Genomic DNA, 18,259 nt, shown 5'->3' with positions numbered 1-18,259 from the left:
ATGCTGGGAGGTGAAGTCCAACAAACTTCTGCTTCTGGAACTTGGCTTCCTAGACCTGAAACCCAAGAGGGTTCTTGCATTTTTAATGGTTTTCCCTTTGAGCAGGTGTTGCTCTTTGGGCATCCAAGCAACATGATTCATCCCTCCTCACCTTTAGAAAAAAGTTAAAAACGTGGATGTGGGTTCAGGCCTTTGAGTAATTAAGCGGACAGTGACAATAACAATGTTGACAATGGTTTGGAAATGGAATATGGATAAGTTCGATCGAGCATCCAACCACAGTTTTCGGCCAATAGTGGCCACCAGAGTGGTAATTCTTAGTAGATTTTAATTGTATAGTTTTAATGTTTTTAACTATTTATAATTATTGACTGTTTGTTTTAAAATATTTGAAATAAATAAATAAATAGCCGGCAATTCCTTTTTTGTTGGGAGCCTTCAAGTCTAAATGTCTGTCTGTCTGTCTGTCTGTCTGTCTGTCTGTCTGTCTATCTATCTATCTATCTATCTATCTATCTATCTATCTATCAGTTTGTCTATCCATCCTTCCTTCCATCCACCCACCTATCCATTTGTTTATCCATCCATCCATCCATCTATTTATCCATCCATCCATCCGTATATCCATTCACCTATAGATCTATCCATCTATCCATCCATCCAGCCTGCCTGCCTTCCTTCCTTCCATGCACCCACTTATCCATTTGTTTATCGGTCGATCGATCTATTCATCCATCTATCTATTCATCTATCCATCCATCCATCCAGCCTTCCTTCCTTTCTTCCACCCACCCACCCACTTATCCATTTGTTTATCGATCTATCTATCTATCCATCCATCTAACTATTCATCTATCTATCTATCCATCCATCCATCTATAGATCTATCCATCCAGCCAGCCTTCCTTCCTTCCACCCACTTATCCATTTGTTTATCAATCGATCAATTGATCTATCCATCCATCCATCTATTCATCTATCTATCCATCCATCCATCCATCTATAGACCCATCCATCCATCCATCCATCCATCTATAGATCTATCTATCTTCTATCTATCTATCTATCTATCTATCTATCTATCTATCCATCCATCCATCCATCAATCAATAGATCTATCTATCCATCCATCCATCCATCCATCCATCCATCCATCCATCAATAGATCTATCTATCTATCTATCTATCTATCTATCTATCCATCCATCCATCCATCCATCCATCCATCCATCCATATATCTATCCATCCATCCATCCATCCATCCATCCATCCATCCATCCATATATCTATCCATCCATATATCTATCCATTCATCTATCCATCCATCCATCCATCCATCCATCCATCCATCCATCACAGGGTTTTCTTGACAAGGTTTTTCACAAGAGGCTTGCCCTTGGCGTCCCTTGAAGCCGAGAGTGTGACATGCTCAAGATCAGCCAGTAGCTTTCCAACATGGCTCAGCAAAGATTTGAATTCTGGTCTCCAGAATTGTAAGGTGCATATTGTCAGGTGCATTTACACTGTGGAATTTATTATTATTATTATTATTATTATTACTACTACTACTACTACTACTACTACTACTGCGCTTTATCTCCCCCAAAGGGCTTGACATAAAAGCATCGGCATAACCATTTAAAATACACAAATACGCAAACCTTAAAACAGGATTAAATACAACCAGCATTCCAAAATTTCCCAGTGAATGCAGCTTGGCACCACGTTCCCTGCCAGAGCTCAATGCCTGATTAATAATAATCTGGTCTCGCGACTCTCGCTGGCTGCCAAAGTCTATTGCTCACTTTAAGCATGGAGAAATATGCACATACAAGCTACAGATGCAAATATGCACCTGTAGCTTGTATGTAAAGTGGGGCCATTGTATGTTTGCACATGTTGCAGAACGAACACACGGCAGAGGTGAAGATTTGCATGAGGTGTGCTTCGGTGTGTTTCCCCGCTTGGTACAGAACAATCAATCGGGGGGAAGTGAAGTGGCGCAGGGCCTCTTGACTGGGTTGCGCGCAGAAGAGAGCATGGAAACGGAGCATTTCTGCGGCTCCCTCGTGAGCGCGAGGCAGGCTTGGCTTCCTCCCGTCCTCTCCCCTCGTTTTGGAACAAGGAGCGCAAATCCCACATCAGGCCTTAATGTATTTGGTTTTTTTGTCTGTGAATATTTATAACAGTGGGGGGAAAAAATCCGGGACAGCTGGTAATGCATTCTGAAGTGTGTTAACAACACAGCCCCAAACAGCTCCCTATTGATCACATAATGCCTCTCTTTCCCGGCCAAGTATGCCGTATACTTACAGATAGAAAGGAAAGAGAACACCACCAACTTCAAGTACCTTTTGCTTCAAGCGGTTTTTCACCTCCTTTATCCCCATTCTTGCGTGATCTTTCGCCTGCACAGGAAAGAAAAGAGGTGCGCGTCAGAAAGGGGTGCGCATCAGAAATCCTGCTCTGGCTCCGGAGGAAAGACATCCCCGTTTTGGCCCCCCAAAGACCCACCTTTCCTGATTACGGGGAACAAGGGAAGGGAAGGGAGGGAGGGCTCGGGGCACGCCAAGCGAGAGGCATAATGGACGGAAAAACAAACACACAGGCAAGAGGTTAAAAAAACAATCTTTAATGAGGGAAAATGAGGTTTTGTTTGCCGAGAAGATCCTCTCTCTCTCTCTCTCTTATTATAAAGCCCAACTTGATGGTTCCAGCCTCTAATTATTTTTTATCTCTGCTCTGCAGCGAGGAAGGTGAGAAGACCAGCTGCTTCTCGCCAAGGCGGGATCCAATCCTCAGCCTTGCAGGGAAATTCGGGGAGAAAGGCGTTAAGCCCATGGCGTTGCTGCAGCGCAGTGGGGAGCGGAGGAGGATGCACGTTCTGGCGTCTATTCCAAATCAACTACCCTAGATATTGGTAAAAGTTGACCCTCCAGATGTTCTGGACTCGAACTCCCACAACATGGGTATGTAGATGATCCCTTCACTGACTGAAGTGTCCGGTTCCAAGAGGACAAAGGCATCAGTCAACTTCAGCCATCTCTCCAGGTGTTTTGGACTTCCAACACCCACAACGTGGGTATGCAGATGATCCCTTGATGGACTGAAGTGTCCACTTCCAAGAGGACAATGTCATGGGCCAACTTGGGCCCTCCCTCCAGGTGCTTTGGACTCCAGCTCCCACAACGTGGGTATGCAGATGACCCCTTGATGGACTGAAGTGTCCAGTTCCAAGAGGACCAAGGCATGAGCCAACTTGGTCCCTCCCTCCAGGTGTTTTGGACTCCAGCTCCCATAACGTGGGTATGCAGATGATCCCTTGATTGACTGAAGTGTCTACTTCCAAGAGGACAAAGCCATGGGCCAACTTGGGCCCTCCCTCCAGGTGTTTTGGACTTCAGCTCCCACAACGTGGGTAAGCAGATGACCCCTTGACTGACTGAAGTGTCCACCTCCAAGAGGACAAAGGCCTGGGCCATCTTGGGTTCTCCCTCCAGGGGTTTTGGACTTCAAATCCCACAACATGGGTATGCAGATGATCCCTTGATGGACTGAAGTGTCCACTTCCAAGAGGACAATGTCATGGGCCAACTTGGGCCCTCTCTCCAGGTGTTTGGAACTCCAGCTCCCACAACGTGGGTAAGCAGATGACCCCTTGACTGACTGAAGTGTCCAGTTCCAAGAGGACTAAGGCATGGGCCAACTTGGGCCCTCCCTCCAGGTGCTTTGGACTCCAACTCCCACAACATGGGTATGCAGATGATCCCTTGATTGACCCAAGTGTCCAGTTCCAAGAGGACCAAGGCATGAGCCAACTTGGTCCCTCCCTCCAGGTGTTTTGGACTCCAGCTCCCATAACGTGGGTATGCAAATGATTCCTTGACTGACTGAAATGTCCAGTTCCAAGAGGACAAAGGCCTGGGCCATCTTGGGTTCTCCCTCCAGGGGTTTTGGACTTCAAATCCCACAACGTGGGTATGCAGATGATCCCCTGACTGACTGACGTGTCCACTTCCAAGAGGACAAAGGCATGGGCCAACTTTGGCCTTCCCTCCATGTGTTTTGGCCTTCAACTCCCACAACATGGGTATGCAGATGATCCCTTGATGGACTGAAGTGTTCAGTTCCAAGAGGGCAAAGGAATGGGCCAACTTTGGACCTCCCTCCAGGAGTTTTGGGCTTCAACTCCAACAATCCCTAACAGCCTCAGGCCCCTTCCTTTTCTGAAAAAAAAAGGGGCTGAGGCAGTTAGGGATTGTGGGAGTCGAAGTACAAAACACTTGGAGATCTGAAGTTTGCCCATGCCTGAACTACCCTATTGACTCAAATCTAATGCTCACCTTTTGGGGCTCAACGATCTTGCCAAAACAAGTGTGTGCATTAGATTTGCATGATGTGATCACCTTAGTCCTGAGCCAACATCAATTATGAGGGAGAGCTAATACTCTAGAAGACAGGCCAAGTGACAACGCAGACTCTTCAGCTTGGAAATGGAGACCAGCACCTTCTCCAGCAGAGCCAGAGATGAGCACCACCTCCAAAGCCAGAAATGAAAGGAGAAGCCTTTGCCCTTGTTTGTGTTTGTGTATCTCATTGTATTGTAACAAGGCATTGAATGTTTGCTGGTATCTGTTTACACTGTAATCCGCTCGGAGTCCCCACAGGGCGGACTATAATCAAAGGGATGTTGTTGTTGTTGTTGTTGTTATTATTATTATGCAAATCATTTGTTCTTCCCTCATAAATGAAGAACTTCCATTAAAAAATTCAATCCAAAACCTTGGAAGCTATTTCAATGCCTGATTTACAAAATGTTTATACCATTCGGTCGCTCTTGTCCATTCATTTGGTTAGTTTTGGCCATTCAGCTCTAATCTGTTGAGGTCGTATTGAAGTGCGATCCTGTCTTCTAGAGTATTAATTTGGCCCCATCTGCAAACTTGATAAGAACATGCCCTCTAGACCTTCATCCAAGTCATGCACAAAGATGCTCAACCGCATAACTCCCCACTTTCCCTGCGTAAGTTTGGGGTCAGATTCATAAGCTCTAACCCTAGACGGTGTTTCAGAAGCACGCAACCCACAACCTTCTCACATACATTTACACAATTTGGTGGCACTTACAAACTTGTAGACCGTCTTCATGGCGGGGTTGGCCTTGGTCTTGACCGTATTCAAAATGGCACCGCTTCCTTTCTGCAAAGAAAAACAAAGAATGCAGCAAAGTAATGTCAGGACAGAAGTAGTGCCATCAGCAGTTTGTTGTAGGTTTTTCCGGGCTATATGGCTATGTTCTGGAGGCAATTTTTCCTCCAGGAAAATTGCCTCCAGAACATGGTCATATAGCCCGGAAAAACCTACAACAACCCAGTGATTCCGGCCATGAAAGCCTTTGACAATACAGTGCCATCAGCGTTACTCCTACATGCAATATATGTGGGAGAATAGGTCCAAAAGGCAACAAATGGAGCAATGTTACGGTTCAGTCAGAGACTGACGATGAGGGGATTGTTCAGAGTTTGTGAGAAATGATAGGCTTTCCAGTGTGGGAAATGAGGGGATTTTGGATCATGATTTTCTCTGGGAGGATCTGTGTCTGGTCAGAAAGAAATGGCTTCAGAGCAGGGAGGAGATGGAGATGCTTTGGCATTGGAAGATAGAGAAGACCTTTCCCCTCATCGTTCCTTGGCAACTGAAGATAAGGAGCTGGAAGGGAAGATCTTTCCCAAGGGAAAACACCTGAGGTCAGTAGGAGTAGGAGACTCAATCTCCAGGAGTAGAGAGTCAGATTACAGAGGTCACAGAGCCTCTGTGAGAAATCTCTGAAACAAACCAGATGTCAAAGGCATGACTTCATGGCTTGTGGACCTTAAATTAAAGTATTGTTTACTGAAAGGGTCAGAAGAGGCAACGCTGCATTAAAGTGTACACTTTAGGTCTTGTTCTTGTTGAAGATCTTTGGGAATGTCTTGCACTCATGTTCATGAATTCATGTTTTGGAAGAAGTTCCAGTGTTCCTGGTTATGGATTTAGAACTATGTTTTGATTTAGAACTATGTTTCAGACCTCACAACCTCTGAGGATGCTTGCCATAGATGCAGGCAAAACGTCAAGAGAGAATGCCTCTAGAGCATGACTGATATAGCCTGAAAAAACCTACAACAACTCTATGTTTTGATTCCTGGTTTTTTTCATGTATCTTCTCACTTTTGAACAGAACTTTGATGTTTGGATTGTCACCTTTTGAAAGCCTTTTTTCCTACTGCTTCTTGGACATTGCTTTTCACATTGTCTTTTGCCTTTTAATATTTGCTTCCTTCAATAAACTGCTTAATTAGTACTACTGGACTCGTGTGGTGCTGAGTGCAAAGGTGAATACAGGCCAGAGTGCAACATCCTTCGACAACAACTACGCAGGGAACACAACGAAGGCCAGCAGAATCCACCTCCAGATTATTCCAGAAGGGTAGAGCTTCACAGACAGGAGGCACAACAAGAAATGTGTGCGAGACTCTGAGATGTCAGACAGAATAATCGAGCATCCCCGTGACGTGTTTTATTTATTTTGCAACACATGTTGACTTGTGTTGCATTATGCATTGTTCTAATAAAATCTGGTTGACACAAAAAAGGAGGGACAGCACCCCAACGTCAGGGACATACGCACACGACGGACGGAGGAGCCAAGTGCTGTCGTCTTTGCAAAAGGAATCATTAGCCCTTCCTTGTTGTACGTCTTAATTAACCATGATCAGCAATGCGAGCCAACAACTTCTTGTTCCAAATGATTGCGCACTGGATTTTTTTTATTAATTCATAACTTTCCTCTTTCTGCAGCTCGTGGAACATTATTTGACATTCTGTGAGAACATCAGAGAAGCCGGACGGTGGGCTAGGGTCACGTTTGTCGGGACCTCGATAATCAAGGCGATCTGATCCTCCGTCTCCACTGTCTGTGCACAGCAATTCCTGCCTCCGAGAAGGTATTGGTTTCGCCCCCCTGCTAATTAAACCTCTTTCTATATCACGATCTTACAGGTAAGGCGAATTGCAGAATTGCAGCTGGATTAACATCTCTTCTGGGCCTGCCTTCCATATTCCTCACATCGTGTAGCTCATCCGTGTCGATTAAGAACGGGAGTGCTCATCCCCAAAAAAACCCCACCTTACTTTTATGCACATCAGAGAGAAAGAAAGAGTAGCCAATTTCTTGGAGCTCCATCCTTGGAGGCTTTGAAACAGAGGCTGGATGGCCATCTGTCAGGGGTGCTTTGATTGTGCATTTCCTGCATGGCAGAAGGGGGTTGGACTAGATGGTTCATGGGGTCTCTTGCAACTCTCTTATTCTATGTTTCTATGGTTTTAGAGCCCCAAACAGTATGTAAAAAATAATACAGCTGGACCTCTGTATCCACAGATGTTTGTTCCCAAGATTCAGCGTACCTTTGAAGGCAACCCTAAGGTTGAAGTTTTCCCCTGCTTTAAGAACTGGGATGATCCCCAGGACAGAAGCCACTGAAAAGCCACACTAAGGAGCATTTGTGCCACAGGAGACACTTACCCTCACTGTCGACAGCCACTGGTGGTACAGCTTATCGCTACCTGATCCAAAGAGAGAGGACACAGGTTAAATGGGGGCACGTATTCTTAAGACCAGCAGGCCTCAGAATACAATGCTGAATAATAATGATGATGATGTTTGTTTATACCAGTCCTGGGCAAACTTTGTCCCTCCAGGTGTTTTGGACTCCAACTCCCACAACATGGGTATGCAGATGATCCCTTGATTGACTGGAGTGTCCAGTCCCAAGAGGATCAAGGCATGGGCCAACTTGGGCCCTCCCTCCAGGTGCTTTGGACCTCAACTCCCCAACAAGGGTATGCAGATGACCTCTTGACTGACTGAAGTGTCCAGTCCCAAGAGGACAAAAGCATGGGCCAACCTGGGCCCTCCCTCCAGGTGCTTTGGACCTCAACTCCCACAACAAGGGTATGCAGATGACTTCTTGACTGACTGAAGTGTCCAGTTCCAAGAGGACAAAGGCATGGGCCGACTTTGGCCCTCCCTCCAGGTGTTTTGGACCTCAACTCCCACAACGTGGGTATGCAGATGACCCCTTGATAAACTGGTGTCCAGTCCCAAGAGGACAAAGCCATGGGCCAACTTTGTCCCTCCCTCCAGGTGTTTTGGACCTCAACTCCCAAAACAAGGGTATGCAGATGACCTCTTGATGGACTGAAGTGTCCAGTTGCAAGAGGACAAAGGCATGGGCCAACTTGGGCCCTCCCTCCAGGTGCTTTGGACCTCAACTCCCACAACAAGGGTATGCAGATGATGTCTTGACTGACTGAAGTGTCCAGTTCCAAGTGGACAAAGGCATGAGCCAACTTGGGCCCTCCCTCCAAGTGCTTTGGACTCCAACTCCCACAACGTGGGTATGCAGATGACCCCTTGATGGACTGAAGTGTCCAGTTCCAAGAGGACAAACACATGGGCCAACTTGGCCCCCCCTTCCAAGTGCTTTGGACTCCAACTCCCACAACATGGGTATGCAGATGACCCCTTGATGGACTGAAGTGTCCAGTTCCAAGAGGACAAAGACATGGGCCAACCTTGGCTTTCCCTCCAGGTGCTTTGGACTTCAACTCCCACCATTCCTAAAAGCCTCTGGCCCTTCCCTTTTCCCCAGTTCAGGACCTGGGCAGCCTCCTTAGTAGCAGGTGGAAAGAAGTGAGAATTGGACGTCATCTGCGTACAGATGGTATTGAATTCCAAACTCTGGATGATCTCTCCCAGCAGCTTCATATAGATGTTAAACAGTATAGGAGACAATACTGAGCCCTGCGGAACCCCACAGGACAAAGACCGCGGAGCTGAGCAAGTGTCCCCCAGCAACACCTTCTGGGAATGGTCCTCCAGGAAGGACTGGAGCTACGGCAAAGCTCTGCATGTCGAAATGAAACCCATAAAGATTGTGGCTTACCGGCATATTCGCTCATGTTGATCTCTTCCTCAAAGACATCGCTGAAGCCTTCTCCAGAGTTGAGGAGATCGAGGCGGCCATCAATAAACTTCAGGAAGGAGAAAAGAAAAGACACACAAGGGGAATTCCTCAAAGTCACCCAACAAAAAAAAATGTTGTTGTTGTTTATTTATGCCCCACTTTTTGTCTCCATAAAGGAAGCTCGCCTTCCTAGCAAGGTGCAAACACTTGTTTGAGCAAAGAAAGGGGCCAGGGTACCTATGCTTTTGGGGTGAAGCCCAGTGATTCCAGCTGTGAAAGCCTTCGATAATATATTACTTATGCTTCATTTCATTAGTGGGAAGACCAATGGTCACGAGCCATGTTTTCCTGCCTAATGGCACTCCCTCCTTTGCAGTTCAGACTCAAAGGAAGACAAAGAAAGCTTTTTGTCAAGTTTTACTATTATGGAATACTGAGTGGGGGGGGGGGGCAAACCCCACAATGCTCTTGAAAATGGATCATCAAATAATATAGAAGACTGGGTTGCTACGGGCTTTCCGGGCAGCCTGGCCATGTTCCAGCAGCATTCTCTCCTGATGTTTCACCTGCATCTGTGGCTGGCATCCTCAGAAGTTTGTTCAGAGGTCTGTTACAAATGAGGCAAGTGGGGTGTATATATATCTGTTGTATATTTATATGTATATGTATACACACACACACATATAGTGTGTGTGTGTGTGTGTGTGTGTATACTTCACAGATACACACACATATACAGTGTGTGCTTGTGTGTGTGTATATATATATATACACACACACACACATACACACAAACATACATATGTTTGTATGTGTGTGTGTGTGTATCTTATATATACACACACACATACAAACATATGTATGCGTGTACACACACACACCCCACATGCCTCACTGCCAACAAACCTCTGAGGATGCCATTAGCCACAGATGCAGGCAAAATGTTAGGAGAATGCTACTGGGACATGGCCATCCAGCCCAAAAAACTCATAGCAACACAGTGTTGTAGTCTGGCAAGCATCAGAAGATTGTTCTGAATGTTCAGAGGATTGGGGGGGGGGGGGGGGTGTGGGGGTGGGATGATGAGTTTCAAAGTGAGGAGTTTGTGAATGATCGGAGAGAACTGCAGGCAGACGAAGCCAATGCTTTGGATTCTTGTGCTCATTCCCAGTCAGCAGGGGAAGTGAAAGTTCCAGTTCCTTTGAGAAAAGGCCTTGGGCAGATGGGGAGTTTTCCAGGGAGAATAGATTAGATCTGAGAATGCAGGGAGTGAAAGATAGGCAAACTAGATATTTGGAGAGAATCCGAAATAAGGCCCTGAAGTCTAGATGTCTCAGGCATGATGTCATGGGTGTCTAAGAGGGCTTAAATTAAGTGGTTTGGTTTCAGGCCTCTCAGAGGAGACAACGTTCCTTTAAGGAGATTGTTCTCCTGTTTCTGCTTATGCCTGTTTTCCCTTGGAGTGTTTACCTTGGAAAAGTTCCCGTTTTCATGGATTTATGTTTGAATTTTGCTGTGAATTTTTGGTTTTCTTGTCATTTTGGGGATTTTGTATTTTTGATGCTACTGATCCTTTTGGAATCCCCCCCCCCCCTTATCTACTTTCTTTAATAAATATGTTTAGATAGAATTACCGAACTCTGGTGTGGTGCTGGGTGAGAAAGAGTTTCAGTGCTACGAGTGCAACAGACAACGCAATACAGAAGACATTTCCTTTTGACCCATAAATTACACTAATTAGGGATCGAAGTGACCAGCCCTATTTCATGGCACACAGCCCCATATATAGATCACAGCCCACAGACAGCATACGGGGTATTGAACCCTGGAAAGTACCTGCTTGAAGAGCTGCAGCTGGATGGCATTCTGCAGGAACTGTCGCATGGTGGCGGAGCGGTGGGAGGCAAAGGTTTCTTCGCAGAAGGTGATTGGCTCTCCCTGGGGAAAAGACAAGAGCGGTAAAGGGGGTCAATGCACACGGAGCCAGATTGGTCTCTTGAGTCACCGTGAATGGACCATCATTGGAAAAACATGAAGGAACAAGAGCCCAAGAAGCTAGCCTGCTCCACCAGATTCACCTGCGGCCTAAAGGCTGGCAAACTCAAGCCATTGTTTCAGGATTGATTTGGGATGGAATGGCTGTATTTCCCAAATCTGATATCCCAGGAGTTTTGAGATCCATGAACGTGTCAATCTTCATCTCCAGCATTTCTCATCAAGGAACATGGAAGGCACTGCAGACTCCTTCAACCAGAGAAGTCAGCCATAGCAGAGCACCTGATGAACCAGCCTGGACACAGCATATTATTGGAGAACACAGAAATGCTGGACCACTCTCACAACCACCATGTCAGGCTACACAGAGAAGCCATTGAAATCCACAAGAAGCATGTGGACAATTTCAACAGAAAGGAGGAAACCATGAAAATGAACAAAGTCTGGCTACCAGTATTAAAAAACTCTAAAATTACAACAGCAAAACAACAGAGAGGAAACAACCAGGCACATCTTAACACCTCTCAGCAAGAGATTTTCCCAGGCTCAGGCAGGCCTTCAAATGCTAATGAAGGTGGTCAGTTGAAACATTCACACCTAGCTCCAGCAGAGAAGAGTCCTTTGTCCCACCCTGGTCATTCCACAGATATATAAACCCTTTTTCCTAGTTCCAACAGACCTCACTACCTCTGAGGATGCTTGCCATAGATGCAGGCGAAACGTCAGGAGAGAATGCCTCTAGAACATGGCCATAGAGCCCGAAAAAACCCACAAGAACCTAATGATTCCAGCCATGAAAGCCTTCGACAAGATCTTGGAGTCTTCGTGGACAACAAGTTAAACATGAGCCAGGAATGTGATGAGGCGGCAAAAAAAGTCAATGGGATGTTGGCCTGCATCAAGAGGAGCCTAGTGTCTAGATCCAGGGAAGTCCTGCTCCCCATGCTCTGTTCAGCCTTGGTGAGACCACTTTACCTGGAATATTGTGTCCAATTCTGGGCACCACAATTCAAGAGAGAGATTGACTCTAAGCTGGAATGTGTCCAGAGGAGAGCGACTCAAATGATCAAGGGTCTGGAGAACAAGCCCTATGAGGAGCGGCTTAGGGAACTGGGCATGTTTAGCCTGAAGAAGAGAAGACGGAGAGGAGACATGATAGCCATGTATAAATATGTGAGAGGAAGCCACAGGGAGGAGGAGGGAGCAAGCTTGTTTTCCGCTTCCCTGGAGACTAGGACAAGGCTTCAAACTACAAGAGAGGAGATTCCATCTGAACATGAGGAAGAACTTCCTAACTGAGAGAGCCGTTCAGCAGTGGAACTCTCTGCCCCAGAGGGAGTGTGGTGGAGGCTCCTTCTTTGGAGGCTTTTAAACAGAGGCTGGATGGCCATCTGTCAGGGGTGATTTGAATGCAATATTCCTGCTTCTTGGCAGAATGGGGTTGGACTGGAGGATTGCCCAGGAGGTCTCTTCCAACTCTAGGATTCTAGGATTCTATGATTCTATGATTCTGTGATTCTATTACTACTACTACTACTACTACTACTACTACTACTACTATTCTAGGGCCAAAATCGACCAACGTTTCTAAATGCTCCATGCGGACAGAGCCCCTCGAAGGTCAGGAAAGCCACAATGGAACATCTACGGTGGTTTGAGGACACAACAGGGTATAAAGTCCAGGAGTGAAATGGCAGCAGTTTACAGTGCCATGACTGAATAGACCGGATTATACATTTTGCATGTTGACTCTAATAGGAGGGAGGAAATGAATCTGCAGAGGAGTTTGGACTTGAAGGACTCCTGCTTCACAGAGAATGGTGAGTCCTGGAGGCGAGAGGAGCAGCCCATCAAGAATAAATGGCCCTCTCGCTTAATTAGGCCCAGCAGGCCTCCCGTTCTGGAGAGGGAGGGTTTCTTTAACATTTGATGATTCAATCTGTGACTTGAGTTTGAAATCGAGCATCCCTAACTAGCCAGGATGGTGCAGTGATACGGGCATTGGACTACGGCTCTGGAGACTAGGCTTCAGATCCCCCGTTAGGCCACTGAAACCAGCGGGGTGACCCCAAACAAGTCCCACTTTCTCAGCATCAAAGGAAAGCAAAGGAAAGCAAATCCTCTTCTGAGCAAATCTTCCCAAAAGTATTCCAATTACTCAACAATGGAGGAAAATATTGGAGGTCCAAATGAAGCACACATCTGATCGCACTAATGGGCCATGTTCCATTGACATACCTCAACACTAACATCAACATTACAGGTCCAGAAGAAGCACACATCTGATCGCTCTTATGGACCATGTTCAGTTGACATCCCTCAACACTGACACCAACATTGGTGATCCAGATGAAGCACACATCTGATCGCTCTTATGGACCATGTTCAGCTGACATCTCTCAACACTTACATTACACTGGAAGTCCAGATGGAGCACATGTCCAATCACTCTTATGGACCACAATCAATTGACATCCCTCAACATTGACATCAACATTTGAAGTCCAGAAGAAGCACGCATCCAATCACTCTTATGGACCATGTTCAACTGACATCCTTCAACATTAACACCAATATTGGAGGTCCAGATGAAGCACATATCCAATCACTCTTATGGACCATGTTCAGTTGACATCACTCAACATTGACATAAATATTGGAGGTCCAGAAGAAGCACACATCTGATCGTTCTTATGGACCATGTTCAATTGACATCCCTCAACACTTTCATTACATTGGAGGTCCAGATGAAACATACATCTGATTGCTCTTATGGACCATGGTCAGTTGACATCCCTCAACACTCCAGATGATCAAGATGAAGCACACATCCAATCACTCTTATAGACCATGTTCAGTTGACATCCCTCAACACTCCAGATGATCAGGATGAAGCACAAATCCAATCACTCTTATGGACCATGTTCAGTTGACATTCCTCAACAATGGCATCACTCAATACTGACATCAACACTGGAGGTCCAGATGAAACATTTATCTGATTGCTCTTATGGACCATGTTCAGTTGACATCCCTCAACAGAGAAGAGTTCGTGCAATGTATTGGTGCATGCCTTCTCTCCTGGACAGCTCTATGCCATCTACCTCTGCCTTGTCCTTATAATGTTAACCCTTCCTTATTCTATCCAAAGCTAAAATATATATTTGGCTGGATTTGCACTTTAAAAATGCTCCAGTTCCAAATTACATACAAATTCAACTAAAGAACAAACTTCAGAACCTCTCTTGCTCGTAACTTTGGGAATACCTGTATCTGATCCACCACAATGGAGTGGCTGTCATCCCCAGGCCATCTCCTCTCCGTGGGCAAGGAGACACATGCCCCATGCTCATGCTCAGGCATGAAAATGCCACCCGCTAATTGACGATGCAACTGGCTTCCCAGTCACACCAGAGAAGATGGGCAGGAAAGATGGCCGCTTCAAACGCTGGAGCTGAAGGAAGGTTAATCAAAGGTGGGGACGGAAGAGAGCTGGGAAAAGGTCACACTCCTCTGTTCTTGCTGTGCCACGCTCTCTCAGGAAACCTAATTATCCCAAGAAGTGCAACGTATTTACAGTGAGATCTCATCCATACAAAAATCCAACGAGTGTCAAAAGAACATTATCCTCACTTTGAGCCTTATTTATAGAAGGTGGGCAAGTAGGAATGGTGGTTGAGAATCAACGGCCAAATGATCCAAACCCATTCAGATGAAGGGAGGACCATCAGTGGAGAGAGAAAACAGGACCTTTGGAGAGGGAAGCACTGTCCAACCTCTCCCATCCTCTCAGCAATCCCTCGTGAGAGGTTTTTTTTTGAGGGGGAAAGGATACTTCTGATGAGAATTGTGTTTATTTTATAGTCTTTCTACTTCTACAGCAGGCATGGGCGATCTTACGTCCTCCCTCCAGGTGTTTTGGACTCCAACTCCCACAATGTGGGTATGCAGATGATTCCTTGATTGACCGTAATGTCCAGTTCCAAGAGGAAAAAAGGCATGGGCCAACTTGGGCCCTCTCTCCAAGTGTTTTGGACTCCAACTCCCACAACGTGGGTATGCAGATGACCCCTTGATTGACCGTAGTGTCCAGTTCCAAGCAGACAAAGGCGTGGGCCAACCTGGGCCCCCTTCCAGGTGTTTTGCACTCCAACTCCCACAACAAGGGTATGCAGATGATTCCTTGATGGACAAGAGTGTCCAGTTCCAAGAGGACAAAGGCATGGGCCAACCTGGGCTCTCCTTCCAGGTGTTTTGGACTCCAACTCCCACAACGTGGGCATGCAGATGACCCCTTGACTGACTGAAGTGTCCAGTTCCAAGAGGACTAAGGCATGGGCCAACTTGGGCCCTCTCTCCAAGTGTTTTGGACTCCAACTCCCACAACGTGGGTATGCAGATGACCCCTTGATTGACTCAAGTGTCCAGCTCCAAGAGGACAAAGCTATGGGCCATCTTAGGTCTTCTCTCCAGGTGTTTTGGACTTCAACTCCCACAACGTGAGTATGCAGATGATCCCTTGATTGTCAGAGTAGAAAGGGCCTTAATCTCTCCCCCAATGTCCGGCCAAATCTTCAACCACTTTAATCCCCATCAGGCCCTCTCTCCAGATGTTTTGGACTTCAACTCCCACAATTCCTAACAGCCTCAGGCCCTTTCCTTTTTCCTCTCAGCTGCTTAAGTGGCTGAGGGGAAGAAGGTACATGGTGACAAAGGCAAGGACAAACAGACTGAGAGGCAGCCTTTATCCGAGAGCTGTGGCTATGCTGAACTCCATGGCTTCTCATTGACGTGGCATTAGGGGCTGTGTGGTAGTGGTGGGAATTGGATGGGGGTGTTGTTTTGTGGTGTTTGCTGGGGAAGGCATTTAATTTCGTTGTGCAATAGCACAATGACAATAAGGTATTCCATTCCATCTTCAGTGAGAGCATGTTCGGACGGAGTCTGGCCGCATGACCACCGCCAGTCCTTTCCCACCTCATCCATGAACGCAGCGCAACATCACTGAGCTGCATGTGCTTTCGAGGTGTGTGTGTGTGTGTGTCCCCTCTAATTAGATCACATGAGCCGAGGAGCATCTGGCTCGGAGCACGGCCGTTTACACATTGCTGGGAGTTGTTGTCGTGGAGACAAACACATGACCAGCTCAGAGCTGAAACTCTGGGGCAGGAGTCCAAGCGCACTCCTAACGCGTCCTGACAGAGAGCAGATGGGCGGCTAGTTGGGGGGCCAAAAGGCACCGAGGCAGCTCCCCTTCCCCTCCTCCTCCTCCCCACAAAACCTAGAGATGCGCAACAACCATTTCCAAGCCACACTTTTGAGCGCCCAGGAATGCACTTCCCACATGCACTTCCATAGGGGATTTTAGGGCTTCTCCTCAGCGTGCGCACACCATGCGGTGCGGAGAGGAAACCTCTCCCAAACACATCCAAGTGTTCCTTCCAAACATCGACGACTTCTCTGGCTGCTTTGAGCATGTTTTGGTCATGCCTGCGAGAGCGCCCTCCTCATCGCGCCATTCGTGTGCCAAGTTTGGAGAACAAACACATGCAAAATGCTTCTCTTGTCAACAACAACCCACAGCGGTGGAATTCCCTCTTCTCGGAGCCAGGCCAAAAGAAAGTCAGGGAAACATTGGGAAAAAAAAGAGGAAAGGATGCAGTTGTTTGATATGAGGTTCCCAGTATTTTTACAGCTCTCAGAAAAGGCAATCCCGGAGTTGTAGTGTGAAATCAGGGACAATAGGAACGGATGTGAGAAAAGTATTAAATCTGAATGGTGGCCAACTGGAAACACTGAGCGGAGGAATGGCGTGATGGGTTCAAAGTCTGCACTCCTATTTAAACATAACTAAATTCACCCTTGCAGCTTTTAAACTAAGCATGATAGTTCATATTTATTTTTCTTGGACACTCTAGAGTCTCTTCTGGTTAGCAAGTCATGTTGCAAGTCGCTTCTGGTGTGAGAGAATCAGGCGCCTACAAAGACGTTGCCAAGGGGACGCCCAAATGGGTCACGATCTTGTGGGGAGGCTTCAGGGGAGCATGCTTGGTCCATCCTTAGTTAACATTTACACAAACGACCAGCCACTGCCAGAAGGGACAGAGAGTTTCCTCTATGCTGACGATCATGCCATCACCGCCCAAGTAGGGAGTTTTGAAATGGTTGAACAGAAGCTCTCTGAAGCTTTAGGTGCTCTTATTTCCTATTACAGAGAAAGGCAGCTTACTCTATCCATGTTTAACATCTACACAAATGAGCAGCCACTGCCAGAAGGGACAGAGAGATTCATCTATGCTGATAATCGTGCCATCACCGCTCAAGCAGGGAGCTTTGAAATGGCTGAACAGAAGCTCTCCGAAGCTTTAGGTGCTCTTATTGCCAATTACAGGAAAAGTCAGCTTACTCCATCCATGTTCAACATCTATACAAATGATCAGCCACTGCCAGAAGGGACAGAGAGCTTCATCTATGCTGATGATTGTGCCATCACTGCCCAAGCAGGGAGCTTTGAAATGGTTGAATAGAAGCTCTCTGAAGCTTTAGGTGCTCTTATTGCCTATTACAGAGAAAGCCAGCTTACTCCATCCATGTTTAACATCTACACAAATGACCAGCCACTGCCAGAAGGGACAGAGAGATTCATCTATGCTGACGATCGTGCCATCACCGCGCAAGCAGGGAGCTTTGAAATGGCTGAACAGAAGCTCTCTGAAGCTTTAGGTGCTCTTACTACCTATTACAGGGAAAACCAGCTTACTCCATCCATGTTTAACATTTACACCAATCACCTGCCACTGCCAGAAGGGACAGAGAGTTTCCTCTATGCCGATGATCATGCCATCACCACCCAAGTAGGGAGCTTGGAAATGGTGGAACAGAAGCTCTCCAAAGCTCTAGGTGCTCTTACTGCCTATTACAGGGAAAACCAGCTGATTTCTCATCCATCTAAATGACAGACATGTGCTTTGCATCTTAAGAACAGACAAGCATCTTAAGCTCTGAGGATGACCTGGGAAGGAATCCCACTGGAGCATTGCACCACGTCCAAACACCTGGGAGTCACCCTGGACCGTGCTCTGACCTACAAGAAGTGGTGCCTGAATATCAAGCAAAAAGTGGGTGCTAGAAACAATATCATACAAAAGCTGACTGGCACAACCTGGGGATCACAACCAGACACAGTGAAGACATCTGCCCTTGTGCTATGCTATTCTGCTGCTGAGTACGCATGCCCAATGTGGAACACCTCTCA

The 18,259-nt window shown here is 46.6% G+C and overlaps 1 protein-coding gene across 5 annotated transcripts in view; it reads right to left on the bottom strand.

The window, feature by feature from the left end:
* DENND1A (DENN domain containing 1A) overlaps positions 1-18,259 on the bottom strand; it is a 364,486-nt gene that overhangs the window by 60,698 nt on the left and 285,529 nt on the right. For all 5 annotated transcript variants that reach the window (XM_060757606.2, XM_067471741.1, XM_067471740.1 and 2 more), the window contains 5 exons: positions 10,846-10,947; positions 8,989-9,076; positions 7,566-7,606; positions 5,129-5,200; positions 2,353-2,409 (listed from right to left, as the gene is read on the bottom strand). In XM_060757606.2, coding sequence (XP_060613589.2) covers positions 2,353-2,409; positions 5,129-5,200; positions 7,566-7,606; positions 8,989-9,076; positions 10,846-10,947 — 360 coding nt within the window. The remainder of the gene's footprint in view (positions 1-2,352; positions 2,410-5,128; positions 5,201-7,565; positions 7,607-8,988; positions 9,077-10,845; positions 10,948-18,259) is intronic.

Source organism: Anolis sagrei, chromosome 11 (assembly GCF_037176765.1).
Source record: "Anolis sagrei isolate rAnoSag1 chromosome 11, rAnoSag1.mat, whole genome shotgun sequence".
In the NCBI taxonomy this organism is placed as follows: Eukaryota; Metazoa; Chordata; class Lepidosauria; order Squamata; family Dactyloidae; genus Anolis; species Anolis sagrei.
This window is presented reverse-complemented; position numbering and strand designations above follow the sequence as displayed.